Raw genomic sequence first — 23,930 nt, 5'->3', positions numbered from 1 at the left:
TGGTATATCTTTGTCCATTCTTTTTAGTTTTAACCTATTTGTGTCTCTCTATATAAAGTTTGTTTCAAGCAGCATATACTTGGGTCTTGCCTTTTTAACCAATCTGACAATCTCTGTCTTTTAATCAGCATGTTTAGATCATTTACATTTAATGTGATTATTGATATAGTTAGGGTTGAGACTATCACATATCCCATATGTGATATGAGAATATCACCTTGCTATTAGTGTTCTATTTGTCCCATCTGTTCTTTGTTCCCTCTTTTTCTGCCTGTTTTGTATTATTTGCGTGACTTTTTTTTTACCTCCTTTGTTGGCTTATTAGCTATAACTCTTTGTTATTTTAGTAGTTGTTTTAGGGTTTATAGGTTTACACCTCTTTAGCTTATCACAGTCTGCCTTTAAGTGATATTACACCACTTCACAAATAGTATAACAACTTTACAATAGTATATTTCCAGGGACCTTTATTCTGTGGTCAAACAAACTTTTTCTGAAGGAGCCAGTAAATATTTTGGGTTTTGTGGGTCATATAGTCTTTGTCACAATTACTCAACTCTGCTGTTATCGTGTGAAAGCAACCATAAACAATTCATGTATGAATGGGTGTGCCTGTGTTCCAGTAAAATTTCATTTACAGAAACAGATGGTGGGCTGAATTTGGCGCACGGGCCATCGTTTGCCAACTCCTGCTTTACGCTATTGTTGTCATGCATTTTACTTTTTTCATATTTGTTGTAAACCCTACAATACATTGTTCTTACTTTTGTTTGGTCAATTATCTTTTAAAGAAATTTCGACAATGAGAAAAACATCTTATATATTCATCCATATAGTTACAATTTATTCCTTTGTGTAGATCCAGGTTTCCATCGGGTGTCGTTTTCTCCCTGCCTGAAGGATTTCATTTGACATTTCTCGTAGTGTGAGTCTGCTGTGGATGAATTATCTCAGCTTTTGTAAGTTTGAAAACATCTTTGCTTTTCCTCTGTTTTTGTTTGCTTTCTAAATACCTATGGTCTGTTGTAGAAAGTGTCCCGTGTGCACATGAGAAGAATGCGTGCTGTGCCATTGTTGGGTGGAGTGGCCTATAGATGTCTGCTGGTCTGGGTGGCTTATAATGTTGCTCAAACCTTCTATTTTCTGTTGACCTTCTGCCTCTTTGTTCTATTCCTTATCGAAGACAGGGTATTGAAGTCTGCAGCTATTACCGTTGAATTGTCTATTTCTCCCTTTAGTTCTGTAAGGTTTTCTTCATGTATGTTAGGCTCTGTTGCTAGGTTCATATACATTTTTAAAATTATGTCTTCCTGATGAATTTACTCTTTTATCCGTATAAAACGTCCTTGCTCCTAGTAACGGTTTTGTCTTAAAGTCCATTTTGTCTGGTATTAGTATGGGCGCTCCAGCTCTCCTTTGGTTACTGTTTGCATGCTATAATTTTTCTATCCTTTTACTTTCTACCTATTTGTTTCTTGACTCTAACATGTGTCTCTTGTAGGCAGCATAAAATTGGATCATGTGTGAGCTGGTTGGGTGTTTTTTAGGTTTTCATTTAATATTTATTATCAGTGCTTTAATATAGAATATTTTGCAGTGATTAATGACATGTGGATGCCATCAGTTTTTCAAATACAAGTGCCAATATTTTCTGATAAACATTGATTTTCGCAAAATGAAATAACCACACATAACACAATTTCAGGAGATGGTTATACCATCGGCGTTATTCACCCAGATGACGAAAGGGCAATACTTAAAATCATGCACATCATTTCCCCATTTCATAAAACTTCTTTTTAAACGTCTACAAACTTTGCCAGCATGGAAATATTCTTCAAAAACTTTGTGATAACATAAACTAAAAAATTTACTTTGGAGAAGTAGGAAGCTGTTTTTCAAATTTTGGCTTCAGATTTTTTTTTAATTGGTTAAAAAATATGGTGAGAAGTGTATTGAGAGAGGTGGAGAAAAAGAAGCTTCCAGTTGATGGAGTCAATGTGTCTGAAAATACTTCAGGAAAATAAAGGGAAAACTTCAAGAGCTGGAATGTATTATAAAAGTCTTTCAGCAGGATGAACAGATGAGAAGTTCTTGCATCAATTGCACCCACAGGAGATAGGTCGTCTTGAAGAATGCTTGTTTATAGAATCTTCTGTAAGACAGAGTTGGCTATCTCCAATGATTCATCTTTTACAAGAACAGTATCATAAGAGCCCATATACTTTTCTAAAAACTCATCCAGTCTGTCATTTAGATATCCAGTTTCCAGAATGCGTTCAACATTTGCTACTCCATCTGCCATTCTTAAGTCTTGGGAGTTTCCCAGCAGAATTTTGTTGTTCTTGTCTTTTAGTTGATTGAAGTGGTAAGCAATATCCAGAGATGTAGGGCCTGGATACAGGCACCTCGATGATTTGGTCTTCTCCCGTCTTCCATTTCAAGGTGAATATGTACTGGGCCAGTACCATCTCTGCCACCAGGATACACACTGGGGCTGGCTAGTGCACCCTCCTTGCCCATGGCCACCCAGTCCACGGCCAGGGCCAGGGCCAGGGCCAGGGCGACTGGGGCCTCCTGGATCGTGTTTTTAAATCCATCCTGCCAATCTTTGTCTTCTGATTGAAGTGTTTAATTATTGATAAAGTAGAGTTTACATCTTCCATTTTGCTATTTATTCTCTGTACATCTTAAGTCTTTTCTCTTCCATTCCCCTATTGTCGTCTCTTGTGTTAAATTAATATATTCTAGGGTGCCATTTTAATTTCTTTTTTGTTTCTTCTACTGTTTTTTTTTTTTTTTGAGCTGTTTTCTCAGTGGGACCATAGCAGTGTTCAGTGTAGGGCTGATCATTCTCCACTTCTGAGGCAACACCTTTCTGAGTACTCCGCCCGCTTAATTATGAGATTTCTTTTCCAAACTGGCTGGTAGAAACAGGCACTGTTCCCAGCTCCGTGAGAGTCTGGGCACTATTCCCTCCAGCTTTGCAGACGGTTCTTCTCCCAGCCTTGCGTGGTTTCCTCACATGTGTGTGCTGATCATTTCTGTGCTGACTGCCCGAGGGGGCCCCTCTCAGATCTGTTGAGTCATCTCTGTGCGCATCTCCTTTCTTTCTGGTAGTCTGTCCTGTGAGCTCTTCTTGCCTCGGTAGCCCTGAATGCTCAGCTCTGTCTCCTCAACTCAGGGAGTCTGCTGGGCCCACTTCAGGCCCGCTCCCCGCCCTGCAGCCTGGAGCCTGTATCGAGGGGTAAGCTGAGGCGCTCACATAGTTTGCCTCCCCATTTTTCAAGGGTTGCTAGCCTTCATTAGCTGATATCCAGCGTCTAGAAACCACTGTTTCATAGTTATTGTTGCTTTTGGATTCTGGTTTCTGGTTGTTACACACAGGAGGGTAAATCCAGGCCCTGTTACTCCATTTGGGCTGGAAATGGAAGTAGTCATCATTCTTTTTTTAAAAGATTCTTAATATTCTACAGACTGGGTGTGCCATAAATATGAGTCCTCTATTGATAATCTAGTTTATAAACAATGCCACAGACTCTGTCTTTGTGCATATACCTTGGCTTCCTGTTGTGAGAGTCCATAGAGAAAATTCCTATCTATGGAATTTCTGGGTCCAGGGTTTCTGCATTTCCATTTTAAATGTGTGGTTTACTTGCCCTGCAGTGTACACTTTCATCATCAGCAATGGGCCAATGATGGGGCAGACTTTAGATTTTAAACCTATTAAATACCCGTGTCCTTTGTAGACTCAGTGAGAAGTGGAGTGCGTCACTTGTATTTTGCAGTTTTCCCCGTCTTTTATGAGGGAAATTACATATTGTGGTGTCATTTGAAAACGTGCAGATTCTCAAAAATATAGAGACCTCTCCTTCAAGAATGTCAAAGTCTGTCTTGGGCCCAACTTAGTTTTGGGTCCTAGAAGTTATCTTTCTCCAAGAGCCCTAAATAATCCTAGTCAGATATCCGAGATTTCCTGCCCTCCGAGTCTTATAGTGAATATTTTTTACTTATTGTTGCTGATTTCTTTCTTCCTCTTCAACCAGGGCTCAGACTCAACGATAGGACTTCCCAAGCGCAAAGGGCAGGCTTCCTTAACATCGAGCGACGCGACTTCAACCGGAGGCTCCACCAGGCATTCAACCGCTGACCAGCCTCTGGAATCTGCTAGTGGTTTTGGCCCAAGTCAGCCTTTATCGGGAACCAGTGGCACAACATACCCCTCTGAAGGGATGAGTAGCAGAGAACGAAGCAGACGTCCCTCTCCTGCTGTGTTTCCTGGTGGAGAACAGCACCCAAGAGCCCGTGATGAAGCTGGCCTGGCAAAACCCTATCACCCCGCTGTGTCTCAGTTCAGAGTAGAGTCAGATCGTCGCAGGGCTAGAGAGCAGCACAGCTTGGCACATCCAAGAAGAGATGAACAAGATGCACACCCTGCCCCATTTCAACAGGACTTACCCCCAGCTACCTCTGCCAGAGACTGGCATCCTCAGGTGTACCCAGATCAGCATGGGGGAGTGTACATTAGCCAGGGTCAAATCTATCCAAGGCTAGATCAGTATGACTTAGGACCATTAGAAACACCAGACATGGATCAGCTTGCATTGCTACATCCTAGCACTTATCATCCACATGGCATAGTACCCCACAGCACGGGTCAGCTTGGTGTGATGCCACCAATGGTACCTGGCAGAGACCAGCAAAGATTGGAACTACCCAGGACAGATCAGCCTAGTATGGTTCCACTTAGCACATATCAGCATGGTATGATACTTCCTGGCACAGACCAACGTGGTGTAGAAGAGCCTGGCATGGATGAGAATGTAATGGGACCACTTGGCATGGATCAGCATGGATTGGTACCTCTTGGAATGGATCAGCATGGATTTGTAATATTTAGCATGGATCAGCAAGGATTGGGACTGCCTAGCATGGATCAACATGGATTGGTTCCACCTCTTAGAGATGAGCGTGGTTTGGTATCACCTGGTTTGATGCAAGTTGCTGCAGATCAGCAAGGTTTTGTACATCCAAGTTTGGAAACGTCTGGCTTCATACAACCTGGAGCAAGTCAGCCTGCTTTGGTCCAGGCTGGAGCAGGTCAGCCTGGTGTAGTCCAGCCTGGCGCAGGTCAGCCTGCTTTGGTCCAGCCTGGCGCAGGTCAGCCTGGTGTAGTCCAGCCTGGAGCAGGTCAGCGTACTGTGGTCCAGCCTGGCGTAGGTCAGCCAGGTATGGTCCAGCCTGGAGCAGGTCAGCCTGGTGTGGTCCAGCCTGGCGCAGGTCAGCCTGGTGTGGTCCAGCCTGGAGCAGGTCGGCATGCTGTGGTCCAGCCTGGCATAGGTCAGCCTGGTATGGTCCAGCCTGGAGCAGGTCAGCCTGGTGTTGTCCAGCCTGGCACACGTCAGCCTGGTGTGGTCCAGCCTGGCGCACGTCAGCCTGGCGTAGGTCAGCCTCGTGTGGTCCAACCTAGAGCAGGTCAGCCTGCTTTGGTCCAGCCTGGTGCACGTCAGCCTGGTGTAGTCCAGCCTGGAGCAGGTCGGCCTGCTTTGGTCCAGCCTGGAGCAGGTCAACCTGGTGTGGTCCAGCCTAGTGCACGTCAGCCTGGTGTGGTCCAGCCTGGCGTAGGTCAGCATGGTGTGGTCCAACCTAGAGCAGGTCAGCCTGCTTTGGTCCAGCCTGGCACAGGTCAGCCTGGTGTGGTCCAGCCTGGAGCAGGTCAGCCTGGTGTGGTCCAGCCTGCAGCAGGTCAGCCTGGTGTGGTCCAGCCTGTTGTAGATCAGAGTGCTTATCCACCTGGTTGGGCACAACCTGGTACATATCTACCTGGTTTGGTCCAACCTGGTGCAGATCAGCCTGGCTTGGCCCAACATGGAACAGATCAGCCTGGTTTGATGCAACCTCGTGCATATCTACCTAGTGTGGCACAACCTAGCACAGATCAGCCTGGTTTGGTGCAACCTGGAATGGATCAGCCTGGTCTAGTCCAACCTGGGGTAGGTCAGCCTGGTTTGGCGCAGCCTGGAATGGATCAGCATGGTCTAGTCCAACCTGGGGTAGGTCAGCCTGGTTTGGTGCAGCCTGGAATGGATCAGCAGAATTTGGTCCAACCTGGGGTAGGTCGGCCTGGTTTGGTCCAACCTGGAATGGATCAGCGGGGTTTGGTCCAACCTGGGGTAGGTCGGCCTGGTTTGGTCCAACCTGGAATGGATCAGCGTGGTCTGGTCCAACCTGGGTTAGGTCAGCCTGGTTTGGTACAGCCTGGAATGGATCAGCATGGTCCAGGCCAACGTGGGGTAGGTCAGCCTGGTTTGGTGCAGCCTGGAATGGATCAGCGTGGTCTGGTCCAACCTGGGGTAGGTCAGCCTGGTTTGGTGCAGCCTGGAATGGATCAGCGTGGTCTTGTCCAACCTGGGGTAGGTTGGCCTGGTTTGGTGCAGCCTGGAATGGATCAGTGGGGTCTTGTCCAACCTGGGGTAGGTTGGCCTGGTTTGGTGCAGCCTGGAATGGATCAGCAGGGTATGGTCCAACCTGGGGTAGGTTGGCCTGGTTTGGTGCAGCCTGGAATGGATCAGCAGGTTATGGTCCAACCTGGGGTAGGTCAGCCTGGTTTAGTGCAGCCTGGAATGGATCAGCGTGGTCTGGTCCAACCTGGAATGGATCAGTGGGGTTTGGTCCAACCTGGAATGGATCAGCATGGTTTGGTGCAGCCTGAGAAAGGTCAGCCTGATTTGCTGCAACCTGGTGCAGGTCAGCATGGTTTGGTCCAAACTGGAATGGAGCAGCGTGGCTTGGTACAACCAGGTGCAGGTCAGCCTGGTTCAGTGCAGCCTGGCACAGATCAGGGTGGTTTGGTCCAACCAGCTACAGATCAGCCTGGTTTGGTCCAACCGGGCGCAGGTCAGCCTGGTTTGGCCCAGCCTGGCGCAGGTCAGCCTGGTTTGGCACAGCCTGGCGCAGGTCAGGCTGGTTTGGCTCAGCCTGGCGCAGGTCAGGCTGGTTTGGCCCAGCCTGGGGCAGGTCAGCCTGGTTTGGCGCAGCCTGGCGCAGGTCAGGCTGGTTTGGCGCAGCCTGGCGCAGGTCAGGCTGGTTTGGCCCAGCCTGGCGCAGGTCAGCCTGGTTTGGCCCAGCCTGGCGCAGGTCAGCCTGGTTTGGCGCAGCCTGGCGCAGGTCAGGCTGGTTTGGCGCAGCCTGGCGCAGGCCAGCCTGGTTTGGCCCAGCCTGGCGCAGGCCAGCGTGGTTTGGCCCAGCCTGGCGCAGGCCAGGCTGGTTTGGCGCAGCCTGGCGCAGGCCAGCCTGGTTTGGCGCAGCCTGGCGCAGGCCAGCCTGGTTTGGCGCAGCCTGGCGCAGGTCAGGCTGGTTTGGCGCAGCCTGGGGCAGGTCAGCCTGGTTTGGCGCAGTCTGGCGCAGGTCAGGCTGGTTTGGCGCAGTCTGGCGCAGGTCAGGCTGGTTTGGCGCAGTCTGGCTCAGGTCAGCCTGGTTTGGCGCAGCCTGGGGCAGGTCAGCCTGGTTTGGCCCAGCCTGGGGCAGGTCAGCCTGGTTTGGCGCAGCCTGGCGCAGGTCAGCCTGGTTTGGTCCAACCTAGTGCACGTCACCTTGGTTTTGTGCAACCTGGAGTGGATCAGCATGGTTTGGTACAGCCTGGCACAGATCCACGTGGCTTTTTAAAGCCTAGCATATATACGCCTGGCTTGGTTTCACCTGATATATATCCACCTGGTCCAGTACAGCCTGGTGCATATCTGCCTGGTTTGGTACAGCCTGGTGCCTATCCACGTGGTTTGGTCCCATCTGGTGTCTATCCTCATGGTTTGGTTCAGCCTGGTGCCTATCCTCATAGTTTGGTCCAGGCTGGTGCATATCCACATGGTTTTGTGCAGCCTGGATTAGATCAGCGTGGTTTGAGGCAACCTGGTACAGATCAACAAGGCTTGATACCACTAGGCACAGAGCTTCGTCGCTTTCCAACATTCCGTGCAGATTCTCGAAATTTTATATCACCACGCCCATATCAGCATAGTGTGGTACCTCCTGGCAGAACTCAACATGGCCAAGTGTCACCACTACCAGCCAATCAAGATTTGGCATTGCCAGGTATAGACCAAGAGGGTTTGGTACCACCAGAAACTTACCAGCATGGTGTAATGCATCCTGGCACAGACCAGCCTAGCCCAGCACCATTAAGCACAGGTGTGAGATCTGCACGCCCAGATCAACAGCATTTGGTATCTCCTGGCCCAGATCAACGTGACCATGCCTACTCCACCCCAGTCTCCCAGGGTGTAGATCGTTATGTCCAGGTAGATGCGGATCCAAATCAAACATATGCTTCAAACCAACTGGGAGTTTCTACCCAGACGACCCCTACCCAAGATGCCACCTTTTTCAGGAGGGAAACCTCCCTTAACTATCTCGACCAAGTCTCATCAGAAAAGATTGACGTGCAGAGTGAGAGACGTGAGTCACTGGATAAACTGGCTCCCAGCTTCCCTATGGCAGTGGAAACGTTTCGTCTGATGGGGGAGCTCATCGGCCTCTATGTAGAGCTAAAGGAGAACATGAAGGATCTGGATGAGCAGGAAGCTGGCCAAACTGACTTGGAGAAGATCCAGTACCTGCTCGCCCTGATGGGTGGGTGCTGCTTGCGCAGAGGAGGGGCCACTATCTTTGCTCTAAGTTGATTTCATCCTTTTCTCCGCCTGGCCTCAACTCCTGGCAGCTGGGCCTCTTCCTGAGTCCCTGAAAATAGCTTGTCCATTCTTAGGCATTCTGGGTCCTCCCGTCCCCTTCAGGGTCCAAAGGATACAATTAAATCCAGAGGAGCGAAGGAGCCTCAGGAGAGGAATGGGGCAGGTTCTTCTGCCTTTGTCAGACTCTCTGGATGCCTCAGGAAAAACGCTGGGGCAGGGAAAACAACAGAGTTGGCCAGTGGGCGGGAGAAAGAATGTTGAAGAATTAAACTTAACCTTTGCCCATTCACAACTCTAGGCCCAGAGAACAAGAGCGATTTTAGATTTAGGGAGAAATTGTGGGTCAGTGGTCCCAAAGCCGTGTGGGATATTAAACATGAGGTGGCTTTTTCATGGGCTAAGGACATTCATCTCTCCCTTCTTCCCGTCCCCTCTGCCCCAGTCACCAGGAAAAGCGGGATTAGTGCTGCGTCCTCTTGCTCGCTGGGGCGGCTTCACTGGGGGCTGGAAATGGGGATTGGGAGCCCACGGGGAATCTAACCCTTCTGACTGGAAGGCCTCCATTTTCCATAGTCAAAAAGACCATACCCCCTGACCTGCAGGAGCAGCTGAAGACTTTGAAGACCTTGACCAAAGAAATTCGGCAGGAAAAAGCAAAGGTGAGGAAGAGACCCGCCTCCTTGCCTTGGAGAGCCAGCCCTCCTTCAGTTGTGTTATCATGTTCCACAGTCCTTTCACTTACATTCTTCTCTCACTGGATCTTTTCAATCTTGTCAGACAGAAAATGTACCTCAGGTATCATGGTGTTCAATTCTTGGGTCTAAAACCCAACTCTGAAAGCTGTTAAGATTCAGCTGGGCCAATAAGGAGGCCTTTGCTCCTTTATGGCCTGTAGCTGTTTCCAGTAAAACCCACTGTTCCTGGGACAGCCTTGGAGTCAAGTTTGTGGGACTGTCTGGGGCCAGTGGTCATGGCAAGAGGCTACTGGGTCTTCATCGTTCTCTTCCTGCCGTCTGTCTATACCATGGGAGGGATGGATGTCAGGAAGGGATCTTGTTTTTTGTCAGAGGGTTGGATTAGGATTCTGGAATAGGGGAGGGCCTTGCTCAGGCTGCAGAGGCATGTTCGGAAAACAGACAACTCAAGCGTGCCTGACCCCCTCTTCCATTGGGTTTGTAGCTGGACAAGATGCAAAAGGTCCTGGAGGGCGATGCGGAGCAAGAAATAGGAAAGGACATGAAAACTGGCCAGCTGACCATGCAGCTGGGCATCCTCAGGTAAAATGCCCTTGCCACGTGGAGCTTGTGTCCTGGCGTCGCTTATTCTTAGTCGAGAAGGTGATGGCAGCTTTGGTTCACTTGTGCTCTGAACTGACCACTGTCTTTCACCTGGATCATGCCTGCTCTTCAGGTTGCCCAAATCTAGTTCAAGTTGCTGGTAGAAGTTTCCCAGGTTCTTAAAACAGCTCAGTGCCAGGGCTTGGAAGAGCCAAAAAAAAAAAAAAAAAGTTTCTTAGACTCTGTCCCCAACTGGAGGCTGGAGGAGAGCGCTTGCTAGAGCCCCTCAGAGGTCACTTTGCAGTGTTAGCTCTCACCTGCTAGAAGCCTCCCAGGCCAGGATGCTGGACACCCACCTCCGGGACAGGCCGGGCCTTCGACTCTCTAGACAGCCTGCTGGAGGCGGGAGAAAGAGCCTGGTCTGCAGCCTCCTCATCCCTCATGGCTGGGGTTCAACGCTGGTGGGCCCTGGCCCCTGGGCCGGCGGTGGGGCCAGGCCATCTCTTGTGCACGCAGAGTCACCGTGGCTGACATCGAGAAGGAGCTGGCTGAGCTGAGGGAGAGCCAAGAGCAGGGCAAGGTCAGCATGGAAAATTCAGTCTCCGAAGCATCCCTTTACCTGCAGAATCAGGTGAGGATTCCACGCTCGTCAGCCGCAGGGACCAGAGCCCTTCTCAGAGTTGGCTGTTGACAGTGAGGGCCGCCGTGCCCTCCGGCCACCCCTCTGTGTGGGGGGGGCAGGGGGTGACTTATCGAGGGTTCAGCCCCTTCTGATCCAAAACCAGCTCTGAGGCTGCAGGTACACGGTCAGGTGTGTCCCCTCTGGCAGGGAAGGGCACCCCTTTCAGGCCAGTCTAGCAGCCTTGAAATCTTTTTCTCTATCTTTTTTAATTATATAATTCACATATCATGAAACTCCTCCTTTTAAAGAGAACTAGGTAGTTCTTAGTACATTTACACAGTTGTGCAGCCACGACCATGATCTAATTCCAAAACATTTCCTCACCCTGAAAAGGAAGCCTGTACCTATTAGCAGTCACTCCCCATCCCTCCAACCCACTAGCCTCTGGCAGCGGCCAATCTACCTTCTGTCTCTCAGGATTCACCTAATCTGGACATTTCACGTATGTGGAATCATACAACACGTGGCCTTTCGTATCTGGCTTCTTTCACTTTAGCACAATGTTTTCAAGTTTCATCCATATTGTAGCATGCACTTCATTCCTTGTTATGGCTGAATGATGTTTCATTTTGTGGCTAGACAGCAGTTTATTTACCCATTCCTCGGTTGAAGGACATTCGGGTTGTCTCTATCTTTTGTATAATATGAATAATGCTGTTATGCACATTCATGTACTGGTTTTCCTGTAGACATATGTTTCCATTTCTCTTGGTTATATGCCTCTGAGTGGAATTGCTGGGTCACATGGTAACTCTGTTTAACCGTTTGAGGATCTGCCAAACTGTTTTCCAAGTGGCTGCACCCTTTACGTCCCCACTGGTAATGTACAAGGGTTTTGATTTCTCCACATCCTTACCAACACTTATTTTCCTTTTTTGTTTTTTAATTATAGCCGTCCTAATGGGTGTGAAGTGGCATCTCATTACAGTTTTGGTTTGCATTCCCTAATGATTAATGATGTTGAACGTTTTATCATGTGATTATTGGCCATTTGTATATCTTTGGAATTTGATGTCTATTAAATCCTTTGTCCACTTTAAAATTGGGTTATTTGTCTTTTTATTGTTGAGTTGTAAGAGTTCCTTAATATTCTGCATACTAGACGGTTAGCTGATATATGATTTGCAAATATTTTCTCCCATTCTGCGGGTTGTCTTTCCACTCCCTTGTGAGTAGAAGTGCCCGCCTTTAAATCTTAAGTAATGCTTTCCTTGGTCACCCCAGAATGTTCTCAGTAAGGAGTGTCTGGACCAGGAGTGGCCCTCTGAGTGCTCGTAGAAGAAACAGATAGGAAAAGCCACTGAGTGCAGGGGGCTCATGTCAACAGCCCTTTTGTGCTAGAGGCCCCATTCTGGGCCGGCTCCCAAGTTTGCCAGAATAGTGGTGTGTACCATTTCATGACCCCAGATCTGACTGTCCCGTGTGGGGCTTGAGGAGCAGCAGAGTGCGTGAGAGTCACCTGTCATTCCAAAGCTCAGGTCTGACCTTAGCAACCGCCAGGGCTTCCCCAGGGCCACACTTCAGAGAGGAGCAGCTCCCTGCTGGGCACACCCGGCCTCCTGTCGCAGCCTCTTCGGGGCACCGCCTTCCACACTCCCCTCCCACCACCGCGGCCTCCTGCCTTTCTCTTCACACACCGCTGCTTTCTCCTGCTGCTTTTCTTCCTGGAATGTCCTTCTCAACCTTGTCTACCCGGAGGGCTGCCACTTATTCGTGACTCCACTGAGATGCCAATATTTGGGGAGGTGACTTCCTCTCTTCTAGAGAGAACTCACCTGCCCTCTTTATCCCGGGGGCCCTTGGACATGCTCTCTCGGCCTCTTCAGAAGCGTGTCAGCTCTCCTGGTTACAAGCAGCACAGTCTCGTGAGAGCAGGCAGAAGGGAGCTGGGTTGAGAGTACGTACATGTACAGGGGCCTGGAAAAAGCCAGGCCGAGGAGGCAGTCTGGTCCGGGCCACTCCCTGTCTGTCTTTTTGTGTCTGTTTTTGTGTGTATCTGTGCCTCTGTGTCCATTTCTTTATCTGTCTCTCTGAAATACCCCCCACATCTCTCTTCCAGTCTACTCTCAAACAGCTGTCTTGCCTCTCACACATGGTCCAAATGGCTGCCCCAGGCCCTGCAGAGTCACACACTTCTAAGAGAGGGGGTTAGGTTGGCCAACCCCCTTTCTGAGCCAGGTGACACGTCACAGGGCTTTGGCCAGTCTAGGGACTGTTGCCCTTGAACCAGGTGCCTACCCAGGACCAATCATTTTGGTGACAAACTGGGACCATGGGGTACAGAAAAGAGCAGGAGGGCCATTGGGAGGAGCTGGTCTGGCCCAGACCACGAGAGGCCTCATAGTGGCAGCAGCTCCTGTTACATTCTTTTATTGTTGCTTACGTGCTGCATGGGGACAGAGTGTGCGTGAGTGTGCACGAGTCACATCCCCAGGCCCTGGAGCAGTGTCTGCAGACTGACTAACAGACATCACCACTCGAGGACTGACTGGAGGGGATATGTTCTCGCAGTGCGCCATTGGGCGGGCTGCAGAAAGGTCCAGAAGGCTCCCTCCTGCAAGGGCTTCATTCAGCATTAGTGCTACACTCCCTGAGAACTCTGTTTGCTATTTAACAGGCGGATGAGCGCCTCCCACGTGCCGCACACTCTGCGGGGCACGGAGGGTGCGGCGACTGCTCAGGTCGTGGCAGGTGAGGGGCAGGAAGCAGCTGCTAGCAGTGACAGCGTGGGTGGAACATGGCCGTGCCTCGCTCACTGCTCTGCGCCTGCCTTCTCTCCTGCACCCAGTTAGACAAGCTCAGGACAATCATCGAGAGCATGCTGACCTCGTCTTCCACGCTGCTGTCCATGAGCATGGCGCCTCACAAGACCCTGACAACCTTGGCACCGGGCCAGATTGACCCTGAGGCCACCTGCCCAGCCTGCAGCCTGGACCTGAGCCATCAGGTCAGCACGCTGGTGCGGCGCTACGAGCAGCTCCAGGACATGGTCAACAATCTGACTACCACCCGGCCGTCCAAGAAAACCAAGCTCCAGAGCCAGGTGATTCCGCTGGCTTCCCCCCGGTGCAGCTGCCTGTGTCCCACAGGGGGAGCCACAGCCCGGAGGCCCACGGAGCGGCGAGGGGCTGAAAGAGCTCCCCACCGAAAGAGTGCTTGGACCTAAGGGCCAGTTTTCCGTGGTGGAGCCCTTTAGTGGTCCCACAAAAGTCCCTGGTCCTTGCATAGGGTCACAGCAAAGGCAGCAGCAGAGCTAACTTTGGGCACAAGGGACCATGGGGAAGAGCTGGCTCCATGGAGTGGGACTGCACAGCTGGCTGAAGGGTGGAGCAGTGCCATTCACGTGCCTCAAGGACACTGGTGTAGCTTTAGGGTTCACTGACCCCCCTACACCAGTCTTCCGGACGCCCCTTCCCGATTCCCCTCCAAAGAGCAGGCTTGCTGGTGGGGGCAGGGAGAGCCACAAGTCCCCGAGTCCTGCCTCTTGGACTCTGGAATTCAGATTCAGTCAAAGGCAGGTGAGGAGATTGTAGGCCACACCCCATCTCTCAGGGGCCACAGGGCAGCTCGCCACTCCAGAGCCTGATGACCTCTACTGATCACCCCCACCGGCCGACCATGGTCCCTCAAGGCTAGCCCCTGGGGAGGTGGGGGACTGAAGCTTGTGTCCCTTGAGTGGACACGTGGAAAGGGTAGTGAGTCTCCCCACTGTTGGCGGGAAGTTGTGGAGCCAACTGAGGAGAGCCAGAATGGGGTCTGAGGTTGGCCTATCTGCGGGGTGATATTTGAAGGGCCAACTTCTCAGAGGCAGCAGTCCCGCTGGGGGGTGCCCCAGCAGCCTCAGGAGCCTGCCTTTGTCCCTCCTGCCGCAGGATGAAGAGCTGCTGGGCCATGTCCAGCGTGCCATCCTGCAGGTGCAGGGCGACTGCGAGAAGCTCAACATCACCACCAGCAACCTCATCGAGGACCATCGGCAGAAGCAGAAGGACATCGATGTGAGCAGCCCGCAGGGTGGTGGGGGCGAAGGCGAGGCTGCCCCCCACCCCCGCCGCCCACCCCAGCCCTTCAGTTCCTTGCTCCTTACTCTCTGCTCCCCCGGCTCCCAGGTGTTGTACCAGGGTCTAGAGAAACTCGAGAAGGAAAAGGCTAACAGGGAAAACCTGGAGATGGAGATTGACACAGTAAGGGCCGGGCCCAGAGGAACCACCTGTGTCCCAGGAGGTCTCACTGGGCATTCTTCAAAAGGCCAGGAGTGGAGGGGAGCCCATGGGGGGAATATGGGCTCAGTGACAGGGGTTCACACCTCAGGGGAGTGGGGCCCCTCTCTGTCCCTCTCCCATCTGGAAGGCCCCCTCCTCTCTCTCCGGGCAGAAAGCCGACAAGAGTGCCCTGGCAGCCAAAGTGAGCCGTGTCCAGTTTGACGCCACCACAGAGCAGCTGAACCACATGATGCAGGAGCTGGTGGCCAAGATGAGTGGGCAGGAGCAGGACTGGCAGAAGATGCTGGACAAGCTCCTGCTAGAGATGGACACCAAGGTGGGGGCAGAAGGAGCTCCAAGGCCCCCTGGATTGGGACAATGCCACCTTCCCTGGGTGCTGCAGGGACCCTCACCTGCTTAGTCAGAGCTCAGCTGACTTCCGCCACCCCCACCTGCAGCTGGACCGCCTGGAGCTGGATCCAGTGAAGCAGTTGCTGGAGGATCGGTGGAAATCCTTGCGACAGCAGCTCAAAGAGCGCTCCCCACTCTACCAGGCAGATGAGGCAGCCGCCATGCGGAGGTGAGGCCCAAAAGACAGCGGGGGAGGTTGGCATACTCTGCAGGGGGAGGGCAGGTCGGGGACTGGGGGCTCCCCAGATGAACAGCTCCTGCCAGCACACAGCGTGCTCCGGGGGAACGGCTGATCCTGCCCAGGCCTGTCCCACAGTTGGAGTGACAGAATTTTAGAGCTTGAAAAGCTCTTCTAGCTCAGGCCGGTTCATATCACAGCAGAGAAAGGGAGGGGAGGGAGTGTAAGGCTCTCCAGGCATGGGTGTGCTACGTGCTCAGCCATTGGGACAGGGAGAGGGGCTACATGGGGACCTGGCCTGTGGCAGGGCAGAATCCTGGGATTTCCATTATTGGCCACCAGAGGGCCCCCGAGCTTTACACAGGGCACCCCTCAGGGGCCCTTTGGAACCCTGCTGGCTTTGGGTTAGGATAGGTGGGTGCTGGATGAGTGCAGGAACGGGCATGTCTAGAAGCTGGTGTGCTCCTGGGGAGCAGGGCCGGTTCTGCCTCCGGAGGTCTGGGGCCTGCCACCCTAGTGAGCTGAGCTTGGAGCCTGCCTGGCCTGCAGCGGGCCAAGACCTCCTGAGTTCTCCACCTCTCCCATCCTGGGCCCTGTGGGCAGGGCACTTACCCTCCGTGTGTATCCCATTCCTCACAGGCAGCTCTTGGCACATTTCCACTGCCTCTCATGTGACCGTCCCTTGGAGACACCTGTGACTGGGCAGTGAGTACCCACACCAGGTCGACCCCAGCTGGTGGCCGTAGTGGGGGTGGGCACGGCAGGGCTGTGTCTCTTCCATTCCCTACCTGCCTCCAACTCTCGTCCTTTCCTTCTCGCCCATCATGGGTCCATTCCTGTACACCTGGACTGCTTCCTACCCTTGGGCTGTCCCTGCAGCCCTGGGTGGGAAGTCTCCTCAGGCAGGTGGAATGTGGGGAGTGGGCGGTGGATCTGCACGGCGGGATTCCTCACACTCTGACCCTTCCCTTCCCTCTGCCCAGAATCATCCCTGTGACTCCTGTGGGCCCAGGCCTGCCCGGGCACCGTTCCATCCGCCCCTACACCGTCTTTGAACTGGAGCAGGTCCGGCAGCAGAGCCGCAAGTACGGACAGCGGAGTCCCGCACGGCTTTGCAGGGGAGGCAGCGGCAGACTGGAGGGCGAGGGGAGGGCTCCTCCTCCCGGTGGGACAGGCAGGGCACTAGAGCGATTTCTGAGTAGCCCCAGCCCTTCCCAGGGCATGAGCAGGAAGAGTGAAGCCCTAGGAATCACCTGCCTCTCGGTGGTCCCTGTTGGGAGCGGGGTGGGACGTTGCCAAGGGTGCCGCTTCCCTCTGAGGGTACTTCTTCACCACCTCACACCCCCCCAGATGCTTCCGCGCTCTCAGGAACCCCGGCTGGGAGGAAGGGAGGGGTCTGACATCACTCAGCGAGAGGCTTGGCTCAGTGAATGTGGGGGGATAAATGCGGGGGGGCGGCATGTTTCACACTCCCTCGGCTCCTGCCCTCCTCCCTGCAGCCTTTCCACCTCCTAAGGATGGGGCTTCAGCGGAAAGGATGGTTTTCAAAGTGCTCTCTGGAGGCCTAGCGGTTCCAGGTGTGCGGGGCCAGGTGTGCGGGGCCAGGGAGAGGCCAGGCCGACTTCAGCCCTGGCGCCCGCAGCGGTAGCTAGAGGCGCTCGGCTTCTCTCCATCTGGCTCTCCCGCGCTTCTTTCCCGTCTCAGGAAACCTTCCCCGGCGAGTCTGGCCATGGGCCCTGGGGTACTGTGAAAAGGGCTCCTGCCCACACAGGGTCCTGCTTAAAAGGGGGTAGATAAAGGGGTGGAGTGGGCCGGGGTTTCGTCTGAGCTAGGGCTCGGGCGGTGCGGCTGCCTCACCCCTCACCCCGCCTCTGCCCGCGCCCGCAGCCTGAAGCTGGGCAGCGCTCCCTTCCCTCGGAGCGACCTGGCGCAGATGGAGCGGAGTGTGGGGCGCCTGCGCACCATGCACTCCAAGATGCTGATGGACATCGAGAAGGTGCAGATCCACTTTGGAGGCTCGGTCAAGGCCAGCAGCCAGATGATCCGCGAGCTGCTGCAGGCCCAGTGCCTCAGGTCCCCCTGCTACAAACGGTAGGACGGCACAGACCGGGCCCTGGCCATGGGGCTCGGCTCTGCCCCCCACGGCCTTGAGAAGGCCTCACCGCATGCTGGGGAAAGCCCTGACAGAGGGGGAGTGCGTGTGTCAATGTGAACGTATATACGTGAGTGAGTGTGAGAGAGAGTGGTCTCAGGATGCCCCGCGCAAGGTTGCTCCGCCTACTCACCTGCCCGTCCCTCGGCCTCCCTTGCTCCTGGCTCACAGCAACCCCTGAAAAGAGCTGCCTCTGGCCGGCCCCCACCACAGGTGGGTCCCAGGTCACTGCTCCCAGTAACTCCGCTGTCTTCATCACAGGGTACACGATCCGGCCGATTACACCTACTCGTCGGTGCCTCGGCGCTGCGGGGGCAGCCACACCCGCACCTACCCCTACCGCCGAAACCGCCTGCAGCACCTGGCCCAGGGCCTGTACCCCACCGCCGAGATCCAGATTGCCATGAAGGTCGGGGGCGCTGCCTGGGGGGACAGGGGAGAGGGCCCTGAGATGACCCCAGAGTCTCAAGTCATTCTGGAAAAAACACCAGAAGCAGCCTCATCTGGCCCTCTGCCTTGAGGTGGTTTCTTAGAGCTAGTTAAAGCCTCAGGTTCTTATCCTTTGCCCAGAGGAAGAATGCTATCCTGGCCACCCACCCACCTGGCCCTCCCACCTCCCCCTCCAGCCCTCCCTTCACCCCGCTGCTCCTGGGAGGGTTCTGAGCATCATTTGGTATTGGGAGTCAGGAGAGGATGGCACTCTGTGCCCCAGGCCCTCATGGAGGCAGGACTGGAGGGCAAGCTCTGAGTGCCACATGGTGATGGATACTGGCCCACCTCCACAGCATAAAGAGGTGGATATCTTGGGCCTGGATGGACATATTTACAAGGGACGGATGGATACCAGGCTACCGAGCATCCTGAGCAAAGACAGTGAGTGTCCAAGCACCCTAGAGGCTCCTCAGGCTCCTTGCTTGGGTCCCACAGGCTCCATCCAGCTCCCAGAAAGTTAGGCACTTCTTGGGACCACCAGCCCCTGGCTGCCTTCCCCTTCTCCCCTCCCTGACTCCACACATTCAGGTCTCCAAAAGCCCCAGGTCAATGTTTGCAGGCAGGACAGCCGTCCAGTCTCAGCCGATTAGCCAGGATGTCCTGGCCGCGTCTCTTGCCAACCTTCCCCCTCATGCGGCTTCTCCTGGCTTTCCTGCCTCAGCCTCTGTTCCTAGCATCACCACAGCCAACTCCTACACTTTCAAAACTCAGAATGCCCTCTCCTGAGCCCCCACCGCTCAGTGAATCCCTCGTTCCCTGGAAGGCCCACTGTCAGTTAGCCATTCCTGCAGTGTGCTGCCTGTCACTTCCCACGGCGTCACCGCCCTGTACGCACCTCTCCAGCTGCCTTCCCTCCCAAAGTGTAAACCTGGGTCAGAACTCAGCCAGCACGTGGCACAGGGCCGATGTGTGTAGGTCGTCAGAGGAATCTGAGTGGGTGGGTGGGTTGTCGGACAGACATGAATGAATGAAGTGTAAGGGCACATCCACGAATTCAGCCTGAGAAGGACCCCAGCTGGCTGTGGCCAGCAGCCCTGCGGCCTTCTCCCCATCCCCATGTGTCCCCATGGAGCTCTCGCTCAGTGTCTCAAAACTGACCCCTCCCTCACTGTGCCCTGTCAGCCTCAGGGGTCACAAAGCATAAGGCCAAGCAGCCCCGGCCCCACGTGCACCGGCAGCAGTCCCTCGGTGACAATGGCCAGCTGCCCTCGCGGCCTCAGAGCGCTCAGATGCTGGCGGGCAACAACTCAGGTAGCGTCCCTCTGGTCGGAGCATCCCTCTGGGCGGCCTGGGCACTGCCCCGGCCTCCCCTCCCTGCCCCAGCCCCTTCCCAACCACAGCTGGTACACGCCTTTATTTCCCTGGAGAGAGGAAGGGCCTGGGGGCCGACGGAAGGGAGGAGGGGGAAGAGAGAAAATCCGCCCTTAATGAGTTCTTGCTGTGCCGGGTCTGTGGGGTAGGCACTACTGTCCCCATCTCTCCGAAGAGGAAATGGGGGCAGGGTGGCAGCCCAAGCTCTGGCTCCAGCCCCAGTCCTTCGCCAGATCCCAGGCCTGACTCTCCCGGAGTCAGTACGCGCGGGCTCTCATGGCAGCTGCTGGGCACAGGGCCGGACACGACCTCTAGAACCCCTCAGCCTAACCCTGCATCCTCACCTCCAGGCCTGGAGGGTCCCTAGAGTCTCTGCTCTCCTCTGAGGGCTTAAATCCTGCCTGAAAAGTCAAGGGGCTAAGGGCCCGTTAGAGTTTGGTCACACGTGGGGGCCAGAGAGGGACTCTAGTCTGGAGCCAGGAGGCCAGATCACTTTCAAGTGACTCCAAGCAAGTCTGCCTGCTCTGCAGACCTGTTTCCTCTTCTGTCAGTATAGGGGAGCAGGGTTAGTGCCGCCAGAGTCAGGGCCCCCCAGGAGGATCGAATGAAAGGTGCTTCCTATAAAAAGTTCTGTACCCACAACACTTTGCAGACACTTGCAGGAGGTCCGAGGACCCCACGCCCCCAGGTTAAGAGCCCAAGCCCTACTAGATGCCCTTTACTATCCCTTCCAGTTCCACGTTCAGTGAGTGCCTGGAGGAAGTAGAAACAGAGTGAGTGATAGTGGCCATCATGGCACCTCGCCTTTATTGAGGGCTCCTCACTGGCTAGACCCTGTTGAGGAGCTTTACACATATGAACCAATTTTAATCCTCACACCAACATTAAGAGGTAGGGACCATTGTTAGCCTCACTTACAGCTGAGAAAACTGAGGCACAGAGAGGTTAAGGTACTTGCCCAAGGTCACACAGCTAGGAAGCAGCAAAGCTGGAATTCAAACGCAAGTTGTCTGGCCCCAGAGCCAATATGTGACCCTGGCTCCCAGAATTATTTTCTTGGGGGTACTTAGCTTCCTTCTCCTTGGCACATCACTGTCTACTCCAAGGGCACTTAAAATGTTATGGGAGCGGGAGAGAGAGGGAGAGTAGTCTTAGGAAAAATTCCTGCACCTATTTGTGTGAATATTGCCTAAATAGTCCCTGTATTAACAGAGGGAACATTACCAAAGAGGCAGGCTCTTGGCCCTGACAGAGGGCTTGTTTATTTTTAACTCAAAGGAGCTTTGCTTAGGAGCGTGTGTGAGGGCTTGCCCTGCACACCCCAGCCTTGGAGCCGGCCCCTCTCTGGCATCTGGCTGCGGCTCAGCCTGGCTAGTGGAGCTGCCCCCACTTCCCTGGTCTTTGGGCAAGCTGGGGGAGCTGCTAGTGGGCGTGGGGAGGGAGACAGAGTGATCCTGGTCCCTGCTGCCCCACAGCTCCTTCTCGTCAATGGAAAGACAGACCCGTCTCCTCCGAGGGACGCCTCTCCCAGCCGAATGTGGCCCACCCACCCAGCCCCAGCGAGATGGCAAACGTACCGGCAGGGATGGAGATACCCATGGACGTGCCTCCTGGGGAGGGGCTCGAGGAGCCCACCCGGGGCCCACGGTCCACCTCTGCTCACAGAGCAGAGCAATAAATAAATATTTAGGAAGAAGCTTGGGCAGCGAGGCTCTCTGGTCCTGGCTGGGGAAGATGGAGTGAGAGGGAGGGGCCTGCTGCAGGCCGGGCTCCTCCAGACGACCCCGGGGCCGGGTGGCAGACCTTCTCTAGGAGAGCGGGTCTGGCTTGTAGCCTGAGAATTAGGCCACGGCCCCCCAAACGGATTAAGCTGGTAAGAGTGCTGGGGCTTCAGGAGAGCTGAGCATCTCACCCAGAGTGGGGTGGGGGCGGCACAGGTCAGACCTAGGCTCCAGGCACTGGTGGGCCTGTGCTTAGACCTACCAGCTCTCCCCTGACCTCAGCTAGACCCGGGTGCTGCTGCCTTCCTTGGCGCCAGCCTGCCTTCTCGCCTGGGGAGGCCAACCTAGAGGGTGGCCTCACCGACTGGGGCACTCTGGAGAGGTTTGGGACACGTGGTATCGGTGCGTGAGCTGTACCTTGGAGCGAAGAGGAGCGTGGCAGCTGCCAGCTGCTTTCCCACTGCTGGCTCGGGCAGTGCCTGGATCCTGGCATGGCATCCCGGGGGAGCAATGCCACCAGCCTCCTGGGAAGGTCCTGTTTCCTGTCTCCTGTGGCTTACCCTTGAATGGCTGCTGCAGAGGCAGGAGGGGCTCAGACCTCGGAGCTACCAGTTTCCCTGTTTCTCCCCGCTCCCCAAGAGAAGAGAGCAGAGGGTGTCATGTGTGGAAGAGGCTTTGCCCAGCAGCCTGCGGCCTGGCTCAGCCCACGCAGCGCCACTGGCTTAGCTTTGCTCACCCCAAACGGGCAAGAGGGCTCCCTGCTGTCCCCCAAGCCTTTGTGCTCAAGGTCTTGGCAGGCTGGGGGGGACAGAGGAGCATGGGTGGGCTGAGCTCAGTGGGGCACCGCAACTGTAAGGGACGAGTCCCCATCCCCAATTGAAGCCTTGGGGACAAGAGAGAGCTGCCCCCAACCCTGAGCCCTCTAGTCATCAAAGCAGTTCTCTGCCTTCAGGTCTGTTCTCATTGGTCCCTCCTCAAAGGTGGGGCTCCCCCCACCTCCAGGCCCCATCTCCCCCTCTGACTTGGGAAAGGGATGTCTGGGGCAAGAGGCTCACTTCAGGGTGTGAGGTGAGGGGGTGACAGAGTCACACAGGAAGGGAAAGTGTGGCAGGAAACAGTCCAGAAAGGGTTTCTCCCATCCCACCTCGTGTGGGCAAAGAGGGCAGGGTTGGCTGGGGGTGTCATGGGGGTGGGGCAGGTGCTCCCTACGGGAGGGGGCTTCCCCCTTCTTTCCCCATCTGCTGAGATCCCATTCATCTCTGTAACGACGTAATGCCCTGGCCAGAGGGAGGAGGGGAGCAGCCGGAACCCTGGGGTCCGGCGGGCACCCCTCACACCAGGTGCCCTTTTCTCTGCAAGCAGGAGGCAGAACCAGCCCCTCCTCCGCTCCTGCTCAGGCTCCTGTTTCTCTGGCCTTCTCGCTGAGAAATGTCAGAAGGTTGCTGGCTCAGTGTCCCTGGCCTAGAACCCAAACTCACCAGCTCAGCAGGGCGGGGTGGCAGTAGGAACAGAGCAGCCCTCCATACCCAGGCCTCCCCACACCCACAGGACAGGGAGCAACATTTCCCAAGCAGCCAGGCCAACCCCATCCCCGCACCTGGGCCCGGCTGCCCACCCTCACCAGGCTGTGCCCAGCCCCAGCGTGGACCCCGCCCAAGTCCCAGCACTAAGCGCCCACGTGCCCGCAGGGGGCTTCCCCTTCCAGCCTGGGAAAGCACAGGTGGGCAGGGGAGGGGGTGAGGGTGGGAGGGGCCTCAGGGGTTTCCAACCAGGAAACAAAACTGAAAGGACAAACCCAGCCTCAAAGTACATGATCACATGTAGAGGGACTGAGGGCAGCTGTGTCCGCCGTTCCACTCTACTCCCGCAGGGGCTGCCCCACAGGCAAGCTGGACAAGACATGTGCAGGCCCAGCAGGGTGGGCTGGCTCGTTAGGCAGGGCCCTTCTCAAGTGTCACTTCACTTCGGCCCTGAACCTCCAGACTCTCCAGCCAGATTGACAGCAGTGTCCACTGCAGTGCCCAGCTGCCAAGAGAGGACAGAGGGAGAGGGAGAGAAGCCCCCACACACATGTTGAAGGGGTACTGGGGGCCAGGGGCTCAAGGTGGCATCCTTCCCCCAAACATGGGGCTCACGGAGGAGTCCCAGCCCTGGGCCAGCCACCCACTCCTATAGCTGGGCCCACAGCCTCCTCCTCGGCCACCTGCCCCCTGCACTGGAGAAGCTGAGCAAGGGCTGCTGGGCCAGGAATTGCCAACACTGCTTCTGTTTTAATGCCTGGAGGCTGTGGGGAAAGTGGGAAGGGAAAGCCAGCCAGTCCCTTTGGGGACCCACCCTGTCTCTGTGGCTCCGACAGCCTTGGTTGACCTTTAGGGCATGGCCACACAACATGCACACAGGGACATGCTACCCGAAAGGAGGCCGAGGGCAGGGATGGAGATGGGCCCAGCTGGAAGAAGCCTGGGAGGCCGCCAGGCCGAAGGGTGGGGCTGCCATCAGGCCGCCAGGTGGAGGACAGCTCCCCTCACTGCAGACGAAGACCATGGCACCAGGGCCGAGCGCCGAGGGATGGCTGGTGGTGGGCTACCCAGCGAGGGCCACGAAGGGGAGAGGAGTCAGGGCCAGTCCTCCCTGTCCCTATACCCAACTGGATCCAGCCTGTCCTACCAACCCTCTGGTCTGGACGCCCTTGTCAGAACATCCAGACCAGACTCGTGGCAATGGAGCCCGCCTCCCAACCGCAGCAGGCTGAGAGCCCCACCCCCTTCCCAAGGAGAGCGCTCTTCCCCCCCAAGGTAAATAAAGGCACCGCAAACCAGG

General features: G+C 54.9%; 1 protein-coding gene across 2 annotated transcripts in view; it reads left to right on the top strand.

The window, feature by feature from the left end:
* QRICH2 (glutamine rich 2) overlaps positions 1–21,201 on the top strand; it is a 32,042-nt gene extending 10,841 nt beyond the window's left edge. For both annotated transcript variants that reach the window (XM_044746245.2, XM_044746244.2), the window contains 16 exons: positions 4,047–8,628; positions 9,261–9,346; positions 9,867–9,964; positions 10,481–10,595; positions 13,435–13,689; positions 14,519–14,641; positions 14,753–14,827; positions 15,018–15,182; positions 15,304–15,425; positions 16,074–16,139; positions 16,418–16,519; positions 17,322–17,525; positions 17,848–17,995; positions 18,372–18,459; positions 19,201–19,329; positions 20,865–21,201. In XM_044746245.2, the coding sequence (XP_044602180.2) occupies positions 4,047–8,628; positions 9,261–9,346; positions 9,867–9,964; positions 10,481–10,595; positions 13,435–13,689; positions 14,519–14,641; positions 14,753–14,827; positions 15,018–15,182; positions 15,304–15,425; positions 16,074–16,139; positions 16,418–16,519; positions 17,322–17,525; positions 17,848–17,995; positions 18,372–18,459; positions 19,201–19,329; positions 20,865–21,067 (6,561 nt within the window). In that variant the 3' untranslated portion in view covers positions 21,068–21,201. The remainder of the gene's footprint in view (positions 1–4,046; positions 8,629–9,260; positions 9,347–9,866; positions 9,965–10,480; positions 10,596–13,434; positions 13,690–14,518; positions 14,642–14,752; positions 14,828–15,017; positions 15,183–15,303; positions 15,426–16,073; positions 16,140–16,417; positions 16,520–17,321; positions 17,526–17,847; positions 17,996–18,371; positions 18,460–19,200; positions 19,330–20,864) is intronic.
* The last annotated feature ends 2,729 nt before the right edge of the window (positions 21,202–23,930 follow it).

Source organism: Equus asinus, chromosome 13 (genome assembly GCF_041296235.1).
Source record: "Equus asinus isolate D_3611 breed Donkey chromosome 13, EquAss-T2T_v2, whole genome shotgun sequence".
NCBI lineage: Eukaryota > Metazoa > Chordata > Mammalia > Perissodactyla > Equidae > Equus > Equus asinus.
Note: the sequence above shows the minus strand (reverse complement) of the source record. Positions and strands in the feature narration are given on the sequence as shown.